General features: G+C 39.7%; 1 protein-coding gene across 4 annotated transcripts in view; it reads left to right on the top strand.

Annotated features, from left to right (window-relative positions):
* Positions 1 to 20,270, top strand: part of LOC130926990 (contactin-associated protein-like 5) — a 376,038-nt gene that overhangs the window by 318,276 nt on the left and 37,492 nt on the right. For all 4 annotated transcript variants that reach the window (XM_057852402.1, XM_057852401.1, XM_057852404.1 and 1 more), the window contains one exon: positions 16,055 to 16,273. In XM_057852402.1, coding sequence (XP_057708385.1) covers positions 16,055 to 16,273 — 219 coding nt within the window. The remainder of the gene's footprint in view (positions 1 to 16,054; positions 16,274 to 20,270) is intronic.

Raw genomic sequence — 20,270 nt, 5'->3', positions numbered from 1 at the left:
AATTCAGGTTATAGCTTTAAACTTATATCTCAAAAACACGAGGAAAAACCTAAACCACTGAAACTTGAACCACTCCCCAAAACTCTTCTGCTTCAAATCATGTGACCAATGACATATGAACCATCTTACAGGTTCATTCAGACTAAATCAGTGAGGTGGTTTGCTGCAATGAGCAGGACTTTGGTCATCGTTGCCAAATACTGTATTTTATCCAACTCTTTCAAAATCCATTCACTCGCAATGGAAAGAATGCATTCCTAAAGCCCAAAATTTTAAGCTGGTTCCGATCCCACCTGAGTATGGGCGAGAGGTGCCATACAGTATATCTTGGACAGGTCACTAGCCAACGTCAGGCAACATGCAATACATGGAATCTTGCTTATTGCAGGGGATGTGTATTAAGTTTTAACAACTTGCTGTTTTTACCATCTACTGCTTTTTAAAGCATTCCTTAACATCCATGTTCTCACTCTCACTTTCACAACCCCCCCCCCCCCTCCCAAAAGCAAAGCACTGTTACTTCAAGCTTTTTGTCACTCAGAGTTGAAGTTTACTGTAAAACTGAACTATATAATAAGCTAATCAATTATTTTAACACCAAAATGTCAATGATAAACCTTAAAAAAACTGGTTGTTTCAACACATGAAGAGAAATAACAGTGCTCACAAGCATGCATTTCTCTGTTCTGTCAGTAACAACTCTTAATGGAGCTTGGGCAATGGGGACCTTTTCTGTCTCTTCTTTCTGCTTCTTAATTAGCTTGCATCCCTTCAAGTAGACCTCAGTGCTGCTTGTTGCTTATGATACTGAAGGGATGCACCTCGAAATGTCTGTACACTGTGAAAATCTTAGAAAAACAATTGCTTCAGAGCTGTCACCGTAGCAGACATCCAAACAATGAACCATGTAGCTGTAAAGAAGTCCACCATTCAAGCTCACATTCACACCCAAAGGCAGTTGAGGGTATATTATCGTAACATGCATGTTTTTGAAGTATGAAAGGAACCAGGAATACCCAGAGAAAACCCACACAAGCACAGGGAACAAACAATACCAGCAAAAAGTAGGGCTAAAGCTGAGACACAAAGCCTAAATCTAAGAGCTGTGCGGTATGTGGTATGTGTGTTTGGACACACCTGTTTAACTTCTTTCACTTGGTACCAGCTAAATATTATTCAGAAAATAATAATGATGGTGAAAGAAATAAGCATCTTGAATTTGAAACTGTATGTTGTCAGCGATTAGCCTCGCAATGATCTTAATTGTGGTTGTCAGCCCAAAACCCTCTAAATATATATTAAAAGTATCTTACCAGATATAAAATGACTACTACATAACCTGTAGTGATCATTTGGTGCCCAGTTTTCTCGTCGAATTGCAGCAGTCCATCTCGCTCTCCTCTCCGGATCTCTCGGAATACGGTAGAACTTCAATTCTCTCCGTCTGTCTTCTCTGTTATTGCAACCAACCGCCACACACGCCTTCATCATTTTGATTATCAATGTTAACGAGCAGAAAAACACGCCAAAATAGGAGGAATTTAAGTAGCGGTAATGCTTAAACCCGACGAGCTGACGGACAAGATGGCGCGGAGGCGTGGTTGTGACGTCATGTGAGTAGGGTCTATAGGCTGGGCCGGCCCTGGGTGTTAGCAGGATGCCAGGTGTGGGTGGGCATTAGTCTTACCTGCACCAAAAAAATGCACCAAAATCGGCAGGCAGGTCAAGACAGGTGCAATCTTTGATACCGTATAAAGACAAATTCCAAATACACTATGTAGCACCCCCTAGCAGTCATTTTTTGTCCCGCCGACGCTTTGAGCCCTACTTTGACCCCCTCAGAATGCTTCAAAACTCATGAAACTCAACAGCCAGGTGAACACTGGTGAAAACTTTGATAAAATGTTAAAAAAATGAATAAATAAAAAAATATGCGTAAATGTGTGTGGCGGCCCCTAGGAACAAAACCAACAATTCTTTTTTTTTAAAAGGTGAAAGAGGAGGTAACAACGTAAAGGTTAAAACTTAGAACACGTCTGTACTATATGAATGGGATACCATACGTGCTCTCCAAACTAGGGATGGGCGATATCAGTAATTTTGGATTCGATCCGATACCAAGTAATACCAAGGCTAATTATTGCGATCCCGATCCGATATCGATACCGGAAGTTCATATACTGTATATATACAACCCTGCAGAGTTCTAAGCCATTCTGATGATATCTAATGTACAACTACAGCAAACACTTAAAAACTATTAAAAGTCTCTTTGTGTCAAATACGCATTGCAATGGAAAAACTGCTTTTAATAACTAGCAAAGCAGTTTCCCTACAAACTCACAAACCAATCCATCAACAACAAAATCTGATTAGTCAGTATCACTCTTTAACCATGACACTTAAATTCATATGCACAGAACATTTCCCTGCTACATGTTGTATTTGATCAAATTTTAATCTACCTAAGTTAAATATTTTTGATCTAATTCAAGAACGAATTAATAGTAGCATGTTAACACCCTCTAATGGTAGATCATTAAAAATATATCCAATAAACAATGGTCACTTGCCGTTTTTGAATTTTATTTCACTAACACAATTTTCAAACAGATTTTGAAATAATTGAAGCAGACCTTTAACAAAATAAAAATAAATAGCAAGAAAACATAAGAAATCAAGCATTTAATTGTTTGTAACATAAAACAATATGGAAGAATATATTTCACAGAAAAATGAATAAAATTAGGGCTGTCAAACGATTAAAATTTTTAATCGAGTTAATTACAGCTTAAAAATTAATTAATCGTAATTAATCGCAATTAATCGCAATTCAAACCATCTATAAAATATGCTATATTTTTCTGTAAATTATATATATATATTCTGTAAAATAAATTGTTGGAATGGAAAGATAAAACACAAGATGGATATATACATTCAACATACGGTACATAAGGACTGTAGTGGGCATTTCACTCTGCGGTCATTTAAATCTGTCTCTGCTGTCCTCACTCCGAAGCGTCTACTTTTTCAAAAGCTAGACAGCTATTGAACAACGCCTTAATAATCAGACTTCTTCCTTTTTCATCTGATTTATTAATAAAATGGCCTCAAACCATTGTCCTCTTTAGACCGTCGTAAAACTACAAAAAAAAAAAGTACACAAGCATTGCATTAGCAACAACGTTAGCTTAGCACGACATACAGGTTCACTAAACATGAACAAAAAGCGTCTCATACAAAGAATATAACATTTCGCTTACTAAAATAATATGTACATTCTTTACAACAACCATACTTACGGACAAATCTTGTCCAAGGATCATATAAGCACAACATTACAACGTAGACGTCAGCCCGAGACGTCGTGCAGCCATATTGAATTGGCAAGAAAACAATAAACCATGTCGCAAAGCGACCACAAGCGTTCACTGTTAGACAGTACAAAAAGCCTTGCTGTAAAACTTACCAAAAGGCAGAATACTGTCTGAGCGGGACATGTGCGTTAATTGCGTCAAATATTTTAACGTGATTAATTTAAAAAATTAATTACCGCGCGTTAACGCGATAATTTTGACAGCCCTAAATAAAATATTAAACAAAATGAATATTAAACATATAATTTTTTTTAAAGTGTGCACAAAAATCTACCCAAAAAATAGACAAAGAAAATATAATATATTAATTCCAAATATCGATACTTATGCTTGGGGATCGATACCTAAAACTTAACGCGCTGGATCGAAATATCGTTATTTTGGTATCGATCCACCCATCCCTAGCCCAGACTGCCGTTAGTACTACATTCAGTTTTCTATGGGTGGACAGAGCGTGTCCGTGGGTGGGCACTACCCAGCCCCCCCCCCCAGTGACCCCCCTGATGTGGACGATGAATGTTGTGTACAGTGCCTTGCAAAAGTGTTCGGCCCCCTTGAATCTTGCAACCTTTCGCCACATTTCAGGCTTCAAACATAAAGATATGAAATTTAATCTTTTTGTCAAGAATCAACAACAAGTGGGACACAATCGTGAAGTGGAACAATATTTATTGGATAATTTAAATTTTTTTAACAAATAAAAAACTGAAAAGTGGGGCGTGCAATATTATTCGGCCCCTTTACTTTCAGTGCAGCAAACTCACTCCAGAAGTTCAGTGAGGATCTCTGAATGATCCAATGTTGTCCTAAATGACCGATGATAATAAATAGAATCCACCTGTATGTAATCAAGTCTCGTTATAAATGCACCTGCTCTGTGATTGTCTCAGGGTTCTGTTTAAAGTGCAGAGAGCATTATGAAAACCAAGGAAAACACCAGGCAGGTCCGAGATACTGTTGTGGAGAAGTTTAAAGCCGGATTTGGATACAAAAAGATTTCCCAAGCTTTAAACATCTCAAGGAGCACTGTGCAAGCCATCATATTGAAATGGAAGGAGCATCAGACCACTGCAAATCTACCAAGACCCGGCCGTCCTTCCAAACTTTCTTCTCAAACAAGGCGAAAACTGGTCAGAGCTGCAGCCAAGAGGCCCATGATCACTCTGGATGAACTGCAGAGATCTACAGCTGAGGTGGGAGAGTCTGTCCATAGGACAACAATCAGTCGTACACTGCACAAATCTGGCCTTTATGGAAGAGTGGCAAGAGGAAAGCCATTTCTCAAAGATATCCATAAAAAGTCTTGTTTAAAGTTTGCCACAAGCCAACTGGGAGACACACCAAACATGAGGAAGAAGGTGCTCTGGTCAGATGAAACCAAAATTGAACTTTTTGGCCACAATGCAAAACGATATGTTTGGCGTAAAAGTAACACAGCTCATCACCCTGAACACACCATCCCCACTGTCAAACATGGTGGTGGCAGCATCATGGTTTGGGCCTGCTTTTCTTCAGCAGGGACAGGGAAGATGGTTAAAATTGACGGGAAGATGGATGCAGCCAAATACAGGAACATTCTGGAAGAAAACCTGTTGGTATCTGCACAAGACCTGAGACTGGGACGGAGATTTATCTTCCAACAGGACAATGATCCAAAACATAAAGCCAAATCTACAATGGAATGGTTCAAAAATAAACGTATCCAGGTGTTAGAATGGCCAAGTCAAAGTCCAGACCTGAATCCAATCGAGAATCTGTGGAAAGAGCTGAAGACTGCTGTTCACAAACACTCTCCATCCAACCTCACTGAGCTCGAGCTGTTTTGCAAGGAAGAATGGGCAAGAATTTCAGTCTCTCGATGTGCAAAACTGATAGAAACATATCCCAAGCGACTTGCAGCTGTAATTGGAGCAAAAGGTGGCGCTACAAAGTATTAACGCAAGGGGGCCGAATAATATTGCACGCCCCACTTTTCAGTTTTTTATTTGTTAAAAAAGTTTAAATTATCCAATAAATTTTGTTCCACTTCACAATTGTGTCCCACTTGTTGTTGATTCTTGACAAAAAAATTTAAATTTTATGTCTTTATGTTTGAAGCCTGAAATGTGGCGAAAGGTTGCAAGGTTCAAGGGGGCCGAATACTTTTGCAAGGCACTGTATTTTGGATACATTTATCTAAATACCAGTGTATGGTGGCTAGCTGATGATCTAGAGCTGAATGCTCATTTTAAACCTACATTTTCATTCAGCTTCTCCTTGTCAAACAAAAAAATGTAAGACGAGTCACAAAGGAAAATAATAAAATTATTACATTAAATTATATTTTTCTCACAATTTTTTATCCTCTCAGAATAATGTTACAAACCTAGGCACATCATGAACAGTGTGAAACATTTTGCGCTAGCTTATGTACTGTAAATACATCTTGATACCACTGCTTTTTTCTTATGGCGTTTTATTGAACTTTGCGGGATTTATAGTGTGATTGGACCGCAGACTATCTTTCCAATCTGGCAACTCTGGCTGTATGTCTCAATTTTCCTCTGCGAAAAGAGTGAAGTACCGCAGTAAAAGGTACAGCTACTTTAGTATCCATAATGTCGATTCTATCCCGAGTTACATACTTGGCCATGTACCCTAATTTCAAACAGTGCTAAATCTTGAAATGCCTGAAACGTCCTGCTAGACAAACGTCTCTGTCCCATCACCCAGCCTAGAGAGAAAACATGGCTTCTTAGACAATGATGTCTACAGTATATGTACACAGAAAGAAGGCATGTGGTGTGGTGGGAGGACGATATTAATCAAGCGTGACTTCACAGCGTGACGACAGTTGTTCGATTCTCATTTGCAGCCGCTGTCGTTGACGGCAAACAAATTGTGTTTCGGAGGTTGCGTTGGGAACAAAAGAATGTTTTGAGCTTCTGGGGAGAACATTTTATGATACCATACGCTTATTTTTAACGTGGAACATGAGACCAAAAGCTTTAATGGGGCCGTTAATGATGGTTCTTCTTTTCATGCTTAATGAAGTTCAATTGAAGTCCAATAAACATGTAAACCCCCCAGGAGTCAAATCAAAATACCCTATATGGAAAGTTGAGGATTTCCTTTTAAATATAAAGGAGGAGGATGAAGTCATTCTTGGGTTCAATTAAGGCTACGTTCACAGTGCAAGTCAATTCCTATTGGTTTGTTCATATTCAACGCGTAATGGCTTTGTTTTCATGCAGTGTAAACAATCCAAATGCCTTTTTTTTTTTTCAAATACAGTGGTATGAAAAAGTACTATTTCTGAAGCTTTTGGAATTTCTCACAACCCTGCATAAAATCACCATCAAATGTGATCTGATCTTTGTCAAAATCACACAGATGAAAAAGCAGTGTCTGCTTTAACTAAAACCACGCAAATATTTATAGGTTTTCATATTTTAGTGAGGATAGCATGCAAACAATGACAGAAGGGGGGGGGGGATAGTGAACCCTCTGCCTAAGGAGACTTAAAGAGCAATTGAAACCAATTTTTACCAAACAGTTTAAGTCAGGTGTGTGCCCAATCACTGATGAGTGGTTTAAAGCTGCCCTGCCCACTATAAAGCACACACCTGGTAAGAATTGTCTTGATGAGAAGCATTGTCTGATGTGTGTCATACCTCGGTCAAAAGAGCTGTCTGAGGACCTGCGATCAAGTATTGTTAATTTGTTAAATGTGTCAAAATGTGATGTTTCACTTATTTATTTTTCCCCCTTGTGTCATTGTTTGCATACTATCCTCATTAGAATATAAAAACCTATAAATGTTTGGGTGGTTTAGGTTAAAGCAGACACACGTTTTTTTTTTCATCTGTGTGATTTTGACAAAGATCAGATCATATTTGATGGTGATTTTATGCAGAAATGTATGAAATTCCAAAAGGTTCAGATACTTTTTCATGTATGTGTTCATAAAAGTCGATCATGTATGCGATTCATCTGCAGTATGAATGCGCCGACCTATAGAGTGGGGTAAATAAGTATTTAGTCAACCACTAATTGTCCAAGTTCTCCCACTTGAAAATATTAGAGAGGCCTTTAATTGCCAACATGGTTAAACCTCAACCATGAGAGACAGAATGTGGAAAAAAAACTCAGAAAATCACATTGTTTGATTTTTAAAGAATTTATTTGCAAGTCATGGTGGAAAATAAGTATTTGGTCAATACCAAAAGTTCATGTCAATACTTTGTTATGTACCCTTTGTTGGCAATAACGGAGGCCAAACGTTTTCTGTAACTCTTCACAAGCTTTTCACACAGTGTTGCTGGTATTTTGGCCCATTCCACCATGCAGATCTCCTCTAGAGCAGTGATGTTTAGGGATGTCGTTGGGCAACAAGGACTTTCAACTCCCTCTGCATATTTTCTATGGAGACTGGCTAGGCCACTCTCGGGCCTTGAAATGCTTCTTAAGAAGTCATTCCTTTGTTGCCCTGGCTGTGTGTTTGGGATCACTGTCATGCTGAAAGACCCAGCCACGTCTCGTCTTCAATGCCCTTGCTGATGGAAGAAGATTTTCACTCAAAATCTCTCGATATATGGCCCAATTCATTCTTTCCTTTACACAGATCAGTCGTCCTGGTCCTTTTGCAGAAAAAAAAGCCCCAAAGCATGATGTTTCCACTCCCATGCGTCACAGTGGGTATGGTGCAATTCAGTATTCTTTTTCCTCCAAACATGAGAACCTGTGTTTCTCCCAAAAAGATCTATTTTGGCTTCATCTGACCATAACACATATTCCCAGTCCTCTTCTGGATCATCCAAATGCTCTCTAGCGAACCGCAGACGGGCCTGGACGTGTACTTTCTTCAGCAGGGGGAAACGTCTGGCAGTGCAGGATTTGAGTACCTGGCGGTGCATTGTGTTACTGACAGTAGCCTTTGTTACTGTGGTCCCAGCTCTCTGTAGGTCATTCACTAGGTCCCCCCGTGTGCATCTGGGATTTTTGCTTCCGGTTCTTGTTATCATTTTGACGCCATGGGGTGAGGAGGGAGTTGAAAGTCCGTGTTGCCCAACGACAGCCCCAAAACATCACTGCTCTAGAGGAGATCTACATGGAGGAATGGGTCAAAATACCAGCAACGGTGTGTGAAAAGCTTGTGAAGAGTTACAGAAAACGTTTGGCCTCCGTTATTGCCAACAAAGGGTACATAACAAAGTATTGACATGAACTTTTGGTATAGACCAAATACTTATTTTCCACCTTGATTTGCAAATAAAATCTATAAAAATCAAACAATGGGATTTTCTGGGTTTTTTTCCATATTCTGTCTCTCATGGTTGAGGTTTACCCATGTTGACAATTACAGGCCTCTCTAATATTTTCAAGTGGGAGAACTTGTACAATTAGTGGTTGACTAAATACTTATTTGCCCAACTGTACATCATCAACTTTCGTCAAAAATTTACAATCTCCATTCGTTGAGACAAACGTCAGGCGTGTACATGCAATAGTACAAAATACTATTTTCCCCTTCATGCCACATGTGAAGTTATCAGTTTAAGAAGATGTTGAATCCGATAGCACAAAATCCTCGAAATTGCCAGAAAAGCCTGACGACCTGCCGAAGGCACTATCTTTACTTCCATTAACAATTTTATTCATTTGTATTAACAAAAATCTAAATTGGACATCACACTCTGCAGTGTGAACTTAGCCTTAGGTTCTTTTGCCTGTGAAAATACATGTTCACATACAGGTTCAGTCAAAGCATACTGAGGAAAATAAGCATTTGAACACCCTGCAATTTTGCAAGTTCTCCCACTTAGAAAGGCTGGATGGGTTTAAAATTTTCATGGTAGGTGCTTGTGCTCTGTGAGAGACAATCTAAAGAAAAACAATCCAGATATCACAGAGTATGATTTTTTAAAAATGTATTTGAAATATACTGCTACAAATAAGTTCTTAAACACCTATCTATTAGATAGAATTGTGAGCCTCTAAGACCTGTTAGTGGCCTTTAAAGAGTCCAATGAATAAGTTGAATGGAGGTAGAGTTTTGAGTCTTACATTTTTACCTGTTTGAGGCGGTTAGCTACATATAAACACCTGTCCACCTAATACCATCAAGAAGACTCCAATTAATAACATGATGAAGAGCTGTCCAAAGGCACCAGAGACAGAATTGTAGAACTCTACAAGGCTGGAAAGGGTTACGGAGCAATTGCCAAACAACTTGGTGATACAGTATAAGATCCACCACTGGAGCAATTATGAGAAAACAGAAGAAGCCAGACATGTCTGTCAATCTCCCTCATACTGGGGCTCTTTCCAAGATCTACCTCGTAGGATCTCAATGATCCTAAGAATGTTGAAGAATCAGCCAAGAACAACACAGGAGGAGCTGGTCAACGACCTGAGAAGAGCTGGGACCACCATTTCCAAGGATACCGTTGGTAATACACTAAGACGTCATAGCTTAAAATCATGCATGGAACTGGTTCCCCTGCTTAAACCAGCACATATCGTTTTAAGTTTGCCAATTACCATTTGGATGATCCAAAGGAGTCATGGGAGAAAGTCGTGATTATATGACATTAAAATGTAACTTTTTGGTCTTAATTCCACTCATAGTGTTTGGAGGAAGAAGAATGATTAGTACCATTCCAAGAACACCATCCCTACTGTGAAGTATGGGGGTGGTAGCATCATGCTTTGGAGGGTGTTCTTCTGCACACGGGACTGGACTACTGCACTGTATCAAGGAGAGGATGACCAGGGCCATGTAATGTGAAATTTTGGGGAATAACCTCCTTCCCTCAGTTAGAGCATTGAAAATGGGTGGTGACTGCGTCTGCCAACATGACAGTGGCCTGAAACAGACAGCCAGAATTAGCAAGGAGTGGCTTTGTAAAAAGCATATAAATGTTCTAGAGGAGCCTAGCCAGTCTCCAGACCCAAACTCAAAAGAAAATTTTGGAGGAAGCTCAAACTCTGCATTCCTCCGTGACAGCCCAGAAACCTGATTGATCTAAAAAAGACCTGTGTGAAGTAGTGGTACATAATCCCTGCTGTAGTCCGTGCAAACCTGATGGAAAGTTACAGGAAACGTTTGATCTATGTAATTGTAATCAAAGGCTACTGTACCAAATATTAAAACTGATTTTCTTAGGTGTTCAAATACGTATTTGCAGCTGTATAATACAAATAAATGGTTAAAATATCATACACTCTGAATAAGGGATTTTTTTAGATTATCTCTCACAGTGGACAAGCAACTACCACGAAAATTCCAAACCCACCTATCAATCCTAAGTAGGATAATCGCAGGGTGTTCAAATACTTATTTTCCTCACTGCATATTTCAAAAACAAACATTACACATGGGTAAAATTCAACCCCTCAAGAAAGCCATATTCAATTCTACTAGGTTTTTAGTTTTGCATGTAAACAAAAACAATTATGTCAGGGCCATTAATTATCTTTAATGTTTTTTTTTTTTTTTAAATAACCCAAGCCCCTTTTCTGCTCAGCTTGGCTGGTCATCAGGAGAGGTTTATGTGTCTTTAGGAGACACAAGAGCAAAGTTGTGTGCGACTTTATCCCTTCTGGTAGGGCCAAAGGGGCTCACCAATTGTTAGAGGGTCAGGTGCTTCGTGAACTGTGTGACAATTGAAGGTGGGAAATTTGGCATTATGACCCCAGGGTATAGAAGATCTCTCCGGGGAACGGTACCTCTCTGGGAGACATTCACCCTGAGCTGATTTCTAAGTTCAAAAGGTTCCGTCTGCATGTAGTCAAGTTCAGTCTCCTGAAGAGAATCTCACTTTTTTTTTCTGAGGTTTATCCACAGTGAGATGTACTTAGCAGGTTTGCGCATACTAATTATCCCATTGCTCAGTACCTGTACGACAACAGTTATTTATGCCTACACATACAATTGCAGCTCAGGGTACCTACCCTTTTTAGGGTAATGGGGGTTTTTAGTGAAGGGTGCTCCCCCTAGGTCAGGGGTCGGCAACCCAAAATGTTAAAAGAGCCATATTGGACCCAAAAAATGTCTGAAAGCCTTATATAAGCCTTATAATGAAGGCAACACATGCTGTATGTATCTACACTCACCGGCCACTTTATTAGGTACACCATGCTAGTAACGGGTTGGACCCCCTTTTGCCTTCAGAACTGCCTCAATTCTTCGTGGCATAGATTCAACAAGGTGCTGGAAGCATTCCACAGAGAGTTCATATTCCATATTGACATGATGGCATCACACAGTTGGTGCAGATTTGTCGGCTGCACATCCATGATGCGAATCTCCCGTTCCACCACATCCCAAAGATGCTCTATTGGATTGAGATCTGGTGACTGTGGAGGACATTTGAGTACAGTGAACTCATTGTCATGTTCAAGAAACCAGTCTGAGATGATTCCAGCTATATGACATAGCGCATTATCCTGCTGAAAGTAGCCATCAGAAGTTGGGTACATTGTGGTCATAAAGGGATGGACATGATCAGCAACAATACTCAGGTAGGCTGTGGCGTTCTAACGATGCTCAATTGGCAACAAGGGGCCCAAAGAGTGCTAAGAAAATATTCCCCACACCATTACACCACCACCACCAGCCTGAACCGTTGATACAAGGCAGGATGGATCCATGGTTTCACGTTCTCGAAGCCAAATTCTGACCCTACCATCCGAATGTCACAGCAGAAATCGAGACTCATCAGACCAGGCAACGTTTTTCCAATCTTCTATTGTCCAATTTCGATGAGCTTGTGGAAATTGTAGCCTCAGTTTCCTGTTCTTAGCTGAAAGGAGTGGCACCCGGCGTGGTCTTCTGCTGCTGTAGCCCATCTGCCTCAAAGTACGACGTACTGTGCATTCAGAGATGCTTTTCTGCCTACCTTGGTTGTAACGGGTGGTTATTTGAGTCACTGTTGCCTTTCTATCAGCTCGAATCAGTCTGGCCATTCTCCTCTGACCTCTGGCATCAACAAGACATTTCCGCCCACAGAACTGCCGCACACAGGATATTTTTTTCTTTTTTGGACCATTCTCTGTAAACCCAAGAGATAGTTGTGCGTGAAAATCCCAGGAGATCAGCAGTTCCTGAAATACTCAGATCAGCCCTTCTGGCACCAACAACGATGCAACGTTCAAAGTCACTCAAATCACCTTTCTTCCCCATACTGACGCTCGGTTTGAACTGCAGGAGATTGTCTTAAACCATGTTTACACGCCTAAATGCACTGAGTTGCCGCCATGTGATTGGCTGATTAGAAATTAAATGTTAATGAGCAGTTGGACAGGTGTACCTAATAAATTGGCCGATGAGTGTATATTAGCTATATAATATACGCCTATATATATAAGCCTACAATCAAATTACTAAATTGGCTACATATACATAGTGAGCCTTCATGATTCCATCCATTATCTTCCGCTTAATCCGGGGTCAGGTTGCGAGGGCAACAACTTTAGCAGGGAAGCCCAGGCTTCCCTCTCCTTAGCCACTTCAACCAACTCCTCCGGTGGGATCCCTAAGCGTTCCCAAGCCAGCTGAAAGACATAGTCTCTCCAGCGTGTCCTGGGTCGTCCCAGGGGCACCCTGCCGGTGGGATATGCCCAGAACACCTCTCCAGGGAGGCGTCAAAGAGGCATCTGAACCAAATGCCCGAGCCACCTCAGCTGGCTCCTCTCAACGCGGAAAAGTAGCGGCTCGGCCCTGAGTCCCTCCCAAATGACCGAGCGGAGAAAACTCATTTCAGTTGTTTGTATCTGGGATTTTGTTCTTTCGGTCACAACCCACAGCTTGTGACCTTAGGTGAGGGTAGGAACGTAGATCGACTGGTAAATCAAGAGCTTTGCTTTTTGGCTCAGCTCCATATTCACCACAATGGACCGGTGCAGAGTCCGCATCACCTTAATGATTAAATGTTTATTTTCCCTGCAGTGCATCTTATAGAGGGTGGGCCAGAGCAACTTGCTTATTTAAATTTGGCGCTCTTAAGCGATTCTTGCGATGAGGATGGTAGGAATGGACTTATTTGAGAGGGTGGTGCTTAAAGTTTGGTTCTTAACATGTGTTATCTATTTTGTGTTTATTTCTCAGGACCTCCAGTGAGCATCAAGGAGTGGTTGAAGTTGGAACTTGCGTACGCTGTTGAGGCATTTTTTTCAAGAGGTCGCACAATTGTCGCTACGCAACGTGAATTCCGTAGACATTTCAATATTGCCCACCATGGTTGTTTTCCTGACCGGCAGTGGATTGTTTCATGGGTACACATCTTCAGGGAAACGGGTAAAGCAAAGAAAAAGATGTCCACCGGCAAACACGCATCTGCTCCTGGGTTGTCTGCTCGTTCTGTGTGACGAATCCCCCATGAAGAATTGAAATTTCATCCCTACAAATTTGCTATGGTGCAGGAACTTAACCCAGGCGATTTTATTGCTCGCTTGAAAAAAAATGCCTGAACAGCGAAAGCACGTTCCAACTTCACTCCATGATGCTCACTGGAGTTCCTGAAAAATAAACACAAAATAAATAACGCACATTAAGAAATATACTTTAATCCCCACCCTCTCAAATAAGTCCATCCCTAAAATCCTCAGAGCAACCATCGCTTCAGGGCGCCAAATTTAAATAAGCAAGTTGCTCTGCCCCACCCAGTAGAGAATGACGCACCATGTGACTACTTTGTTGTACGATGCTGCCTCAAGTTTAACAGGAAGAATGAATGTGTCATGTTTACCCTCCTACAGAAACCATATTAAAACAAAAAAGTATATTTCTTTTCCCCCTCTTTTTCCAACTTCAAACATTTTTGAAAAGTCTCCAGGGAGCCACTAGGGCAGCGCTAAAGAGCCGCATGCGGATCTACAACCACGCGTTACTGGCCCCTGCCATAGGTGCTTCCCCATTCTACTACGTAACTTCAATCCAGAGATGGGAAATGCCAGCGAACATTGGAAGGTTGTGTGAGAACATAAATTAAGGCATTGACGGAAAACACTCTGGTGACTTGAAGTTCCGCTCTGAGACCCCCTTTCTGGCCAAATTTCAAAATTGTCCGATTTGCATGTGTGATACATTATTGCAAAGCTTAAAATCTCCATTTCTGGGGGAAGAAAAAATTTGAACAAGAGGACATTTCTAAAATAATAATAATAATAAACAGCAAAACCCTATCTGGATGTGAGAGCACACAAGAGCAGAATTACAGACGCCATGACTTTAATGAGATATTATCGCATACTTACCTTGTTTCGATCCAAAAACTCCATGTACCATGTATCACCGGGTGTCAAGACAGAGTTGTGAATGGCCAAAGCTGGATTTTATGGGTGAAACATGGTCATATAACAAGGGTCGCGATGCAGAAATCGCAGACATCAAGTGGTGATCGAGATTTTCTTTTTCATATATTTACCCTTTTAAACAATTTTTTCCCAATTTTTCTTTGTTTGGATCGATTATTTATCATCTAACATATCGGAGATAATGTAACAGTAACAAAAACAATACAATTAAGCAATAGTTTTGTGGTGGATATCCATGACTTTTTTACAGACGCCATTTTTTTCATTGTGACATAATTTGTTTAAAGTTTAAAATATGTGAGTGAATAATTTTTTAAGGTTGTTTTTTTTTTGTTTTTTGTTTTTTTTAACGAAATATGAGACATCAATTTATGATTCTAAGCTAAAAACGACAGACATTTTGAAGAATAAATATAATTAATTACCTTCGTTTTATGACTGGGTTGAAACAAACGCTGTTGCGCGACGTCTGTAAACGGGGGTTTCAGGGTAAAACGGACAAATTAAAAATAGTTCGGGGGCTTAATGCGCCATGAATCTGTTGTGGCAGCATATAGACATATTGTCCTATCAAACACAACAGTTGTTTTGGCTTAAAATAGAGCAGTTTCTTTTAAAGAGGAGTGCAAGAGCAGAAACTGATTTTCAGTCTTGTCTGTGTTTTCCGCCATATACATATGGCCACCCTAAGTTTAAATAGTGCTTCAGAAAAGAGCTATGGGAAAGCCCAGCACCAATTTTCACAGTGCGTTAAAATGAACCAAACGCACGCATGCAGAGTTGAAAGTAATTTTGTCATAGGTGATGTGGCACGACTCCTCAGTGTGACAGGCAAATAAGTCAGCTCGTTGATCATTCAGAAGCTCTCAAATTGCAGTGCTCAAAAGACTATATGTCACAAAACTTACTTACTTTTGTGTGCGTTTCAAAAATGAATGCACGATCACAGCTTGATGCCAGACGCCTCTCATGCTGGGACTGCTTCGCACCTGCTATTTAAAGACAAAACACGCCAATGTACTGTAATTCATTTTAGGTTTGACAATTCACTTTGCATGTGATAAATTAATATATTTGCATTTACTCCTCCCACAACCCACAAAATGAATCCTGAGTAAATTTACTGCATTTGGCAGATGCAATCTGCTTCACTAGCCTTTTTTTTACACATGCACATCTTCACTAAATCAGACTATCACTGTGAATTTTATAGAACCATCTAAACACTTTTCAACTATTATTTATGATTTAAAGTCTGTACGACATATAAACACTAAAAGTATAATGAGTAATGGCAAAGTTAAAAAGATTTGTGTCCAATCTTTTACTTAAGTCTAACCAATCGCCCGTCTGTCATCATTGTGGTTTCTCCGCAGAGGTGTCCGTGTCCTTCGACAGAGAGTCGTCGCTGACCTACACACTCCAGGAGCCTTTCTCCGTCATGCTGAACAAAAGCTTGCAGGCGGAGAGTAGCAGCAGCAGTCGGGCCAAAGAGGACTTCTCATTTAGCTTTATCACCTCACAGAGTCCCGCTATGCTGTTGTCTGTCAGCACTCTCAGCCGGCAGTATATCGCCGTCATTGTGGCCAAGAATGGTGAGTACAAGTACGAATAGAATGTGAAGTATTTCTCTGTTTGTGTGGAAGAACTGATTTAGTTGTTTCATTACTGTAAAACGATTTTCAATGTTTACAACAAAATTCTAATTTATATTCAGATCATTGAAGATTCGTGAAATTCTCTTATAGATATTAGGTTCCATAGATTTTAACTTAATATTCATCTTAACCTTCATCCATTGACACCAATAGCAAAACCAAAAAACTACCAGGTTTGTGTCCAATCAACCATTATTGCGACCTGTTGTTATCACAGCATAAACATTTTTCTCTGTTTATTCCCATAATTTATATAAGAGCAGTCATGGAGTGCAGGTAATCCCCGGAGCATCGATGGGATCCGGGACTAACACTCTGATTCTCCCGGAACCGTTAAATTTTTTTATTTCGATTCCAAGTTTTGATGCCCTGACCGCCACTGCTAATCTGGACTGGGTTTTACAAGTTGTTTTTTTGTTTGTTTTGTTATATGTTTTGCTCCAGGTTAGCCCGTTAGTGGGAGCTCAATAACATGTAAAAATTCCTGCAGCATAAGACACTCTAAAACATAGGCAAAAGACTATGTGTAAAGGTTTTTGAAAAATAAACATCTTTGTGAAAGAACACTTCCGTGAAAAGAAACTTCACCATAATCAAGTTGAAAGACTGATATTTATCTATATGATAAAAATAGCCCTGTGAGAAGTTCATAGCAAAGTTAATTGAAAGTTCATATAATTTAAAAAATAATCGAGACGTTAAGAAATCAATATAAACTATGGAAATGTTTTAACCTGCCTATTAAAAGAATCAGAATTGAGAATTTGGCAGTTTGGAACTGGAATCGAAACATGGAATCGGAACCGTTCAAATTCAAAAGATAGCCAAACCTAGTTAGGAACGAGTTCCATTCCTACGCTGGCGACCTAACCCGAATTTCCTCCTAAATCGGAATCAATTCCTTTAAGTACCCCTAAAATCTCAAAATAAGTATCCCAAAAACTTTTATTATACATCATTGTACTGTCCTTGCCAAGACGTTGGAACTAGGTCCTAGCTAGACAGCGAGCTAAACGAAATGACGATGTCAGTCAGCCGTGTGGTTTGCTGACTTTATTCAGCTGCTCATGACATCAACACTTACGGAATGAAACTAAAGTAAAAATGAAATTAAGGCACTTTCATCTTTAATAACAGCAATTCAAATCAATCCGCCACAATCCACACAAATGATTAGCACCTATCAGTTAGCGTCCGCACATCATCAAAAACAATCACTATAATAAACTAATCATGAACTAATAAACTCCCCAAGTAAAACAAACAGTACAAAAGGTGTTCTAAACAGGCGTTTCCTCTGTAGATGCTTCACAAGCAATAAATGTGAGCGCAGGCTTTCAGCTGTAAATTTTGCCCTCTCACTCGGGTGCGTGACTCGCTTCTTCGTGTGTGCGCGTGCGCTCTTCTTCGTGTGTGCAAATATGTTCTTCTTTGTGTGTATATGCGCTCTTTCTCGCTTGCGGAAGTACTACCTGCTTACGCTTCCTGCGCCAAACTAAGAGAATGCATCATAAAACAATTTCATTTTTTAAATTATTTAGAAAAATAAAATAAAATACTGGAGACAAAATAGTGAGGTCTGGCATCGTAAAGTCAAAGTCACGTAAATCGGGTACATCGTAACCCAGGGACTGCCTGTAGTTGGTAGAGATTATCTAGAGGTTATCTAATGACCAAAGGGTAAGGTGATTTGAGCCCAACCGGCTCTGACTACCCACTGTTGAAGTGTCTTCAGGCAAGACACTGACCTTTAAGCATGCCTCTGGTGGTCAGTCGAGAATAAATATATGGTTCCCGGAGCAAAATTATACACTTTATATGGTTAATGTTCATGCGTGCAGCTATCATGGCAGAATCCAAAATGTATGAATGTTTCAATAACAAGCGAAAAAACACAGATAAGCACTACTTTTGTGTGCCTGAACGTCCTTTTGTTTATGGAAAATATGACTACAACGATTGTGTATCACTCAATAGCAACTGGTAGTTGTGAGGGATATCACATCGGTTCCTAATATGGCAGCGTGCATTCAAATTAACAAGGGGGTAATTTTGGCAAATGCAAAGCAAAAAATAATTATTAGAATGTCAGATATTTATCAAACTGTGCAAAATTGCTCATGGAACCTTTTGACCACCCAGGGTACCCCTTAAATTGATCCCAGTGGGCATTGCTGTAGCACTGCCTATTGGTGTGTGGATTTAAGCCTGTAAAGCACTGTCATGGCGTAGATACTGCAAACGCATGATATGATTTCCCTTCCATCTAGCATATACTGGCTTGTCTTCAGTGTTTTAGAAAACACATATATTTGTTTTTTTGAAAACTAGTGTTATTTTTGTTTATAAAAACATATGGTCATTGAGATGCATATTTAGTCTTCATTTTAAGTCAACCTTTGAGGTTCTTTCAAGACTAAATTGTTTACATTGTTCACGAAACACAAATGTTACAAACTGTATATCATGACACTTTAGTAAAATATACCATAATTTTCAGACTATAAGCCACTACCCCCCCCCCTCCCCCCATTTAGAATTCTGTGGTTTATAGTTCAGTACAGCTTATTTGTTGATTTATTTGGGTTAATAGGTAACACTTTGTTTGACAGTGGCGTCATAAGACTGCCATAAGACCATCACAATTATGACATGACACTGTCATGGACATTAATGAATGTTTATGATAGATGTCATTAAATTTCATCCGGCAAATTATGCCACTAACTCCATTTATGTCCAGCTCGGATCTTTTACATCGATTCAAAAGAGACAATTTGCCGTATGACACCAAATGATGTCTTTCATAAGCATTCATTAATGCTCATGGCAGTGTCATGTCATAATTATTATGGTCTTATGACAGTCTTCTGGCGCCACTGTCAAATGTGTTACCAAAATAAGCTAACTAGCAATTAATGAAACAACTAGAACAGTAACTGAAGAAATAATTAGCAAAGAACATGAATTTTGATTGTTAATTACATCTGTAGCGCTTCAATGCATGCTAGGAGGCATGTTGGATGACAACAGTGTTGACAGCAGAGGTTGACTTTCTCCCCATAGGGTGCACTGATTGCCAAATAAAGCTTCTTGAAGCACTGCAGATTTGCAGCCAATTGTTTCAAAGCTTCATGGTGGTTCATTTGGTCTTATGACAGTCTAAGGATGCTGCTGCTTATAACAGATGTCATTTAATGTCATCTGGCAAATTATGCCAGTAACGCCATTTATGTCCAGCTCAGATCTTTTACATCCACTCAAATAAATTACCGGATGACACAAAAGGACATTTGTCATAAGCATTCATTAATGCTCATGGCAGTGTCATGTCATAAGTATGATGGTTTTATGACAGTCATATGGCACCACTGTCAAATGTGTTACCAAAATACATTAAATTGCAATTAATGAAACAACTGGAACAGTAACTGAAGAAATAATTCGCATGGAACATGAATTTTGATTGTTATTTACATCCGTAGCGCTGCAATGCATGCTAGGAGGCATGTTGGATGACAACAGTGTTGACAGCAGATGTTGACTGTCTCCCCCAAGGGTGCACTGACGATCAGATGAAGCTTCTTGAAGCAATGAAGCTTTACAGCCACTTTTTTCAAAGCTTCATGGTGGTTCATTTAGTCTTACGAGATATCTCATAATACAGTGAGGACAGCTGCGGCTTATAGTCTCGTCCGGCTTATCTATGAACAAATGCCGTTTTCGTGTCAAATTTGCTGGGTGGCGGCTAATCGTCAGGTGCGCCATATAGTACGAAAATTACAGTAGGTTTATGATGAATGTTTATGAAAATTACATTCTATGAGGATTGTAAACAGTCTTTGTTTGTTGTGCATTGTCTTAATTATTTTTCAAAATGTGTCAAAAAAAGATATTGCCGCTATTGTTTACAAAAACTTTGTTAGCATCGATG

This window comes from Corythoichthys intestinalis, chromosome 12 (assembly GCF_030265065.1).
Source record: "Corythoichthys intestinalis isolate RoL2023-P3 chromosome 12, ASM3026506v1, whole genome shotgun sequence".
Lineage (NCBI taxonomy): Eukaryota > Metazoa > Chordata > Actinopteri > Syngnathiformes > Syngnathidae > Corythoichthys > Corythoichthys intestinalis.
Note: the sequence above shows the minus strand (reverse complement) of the source record. Positions and strands in the feature narration are given on the sequence as shown.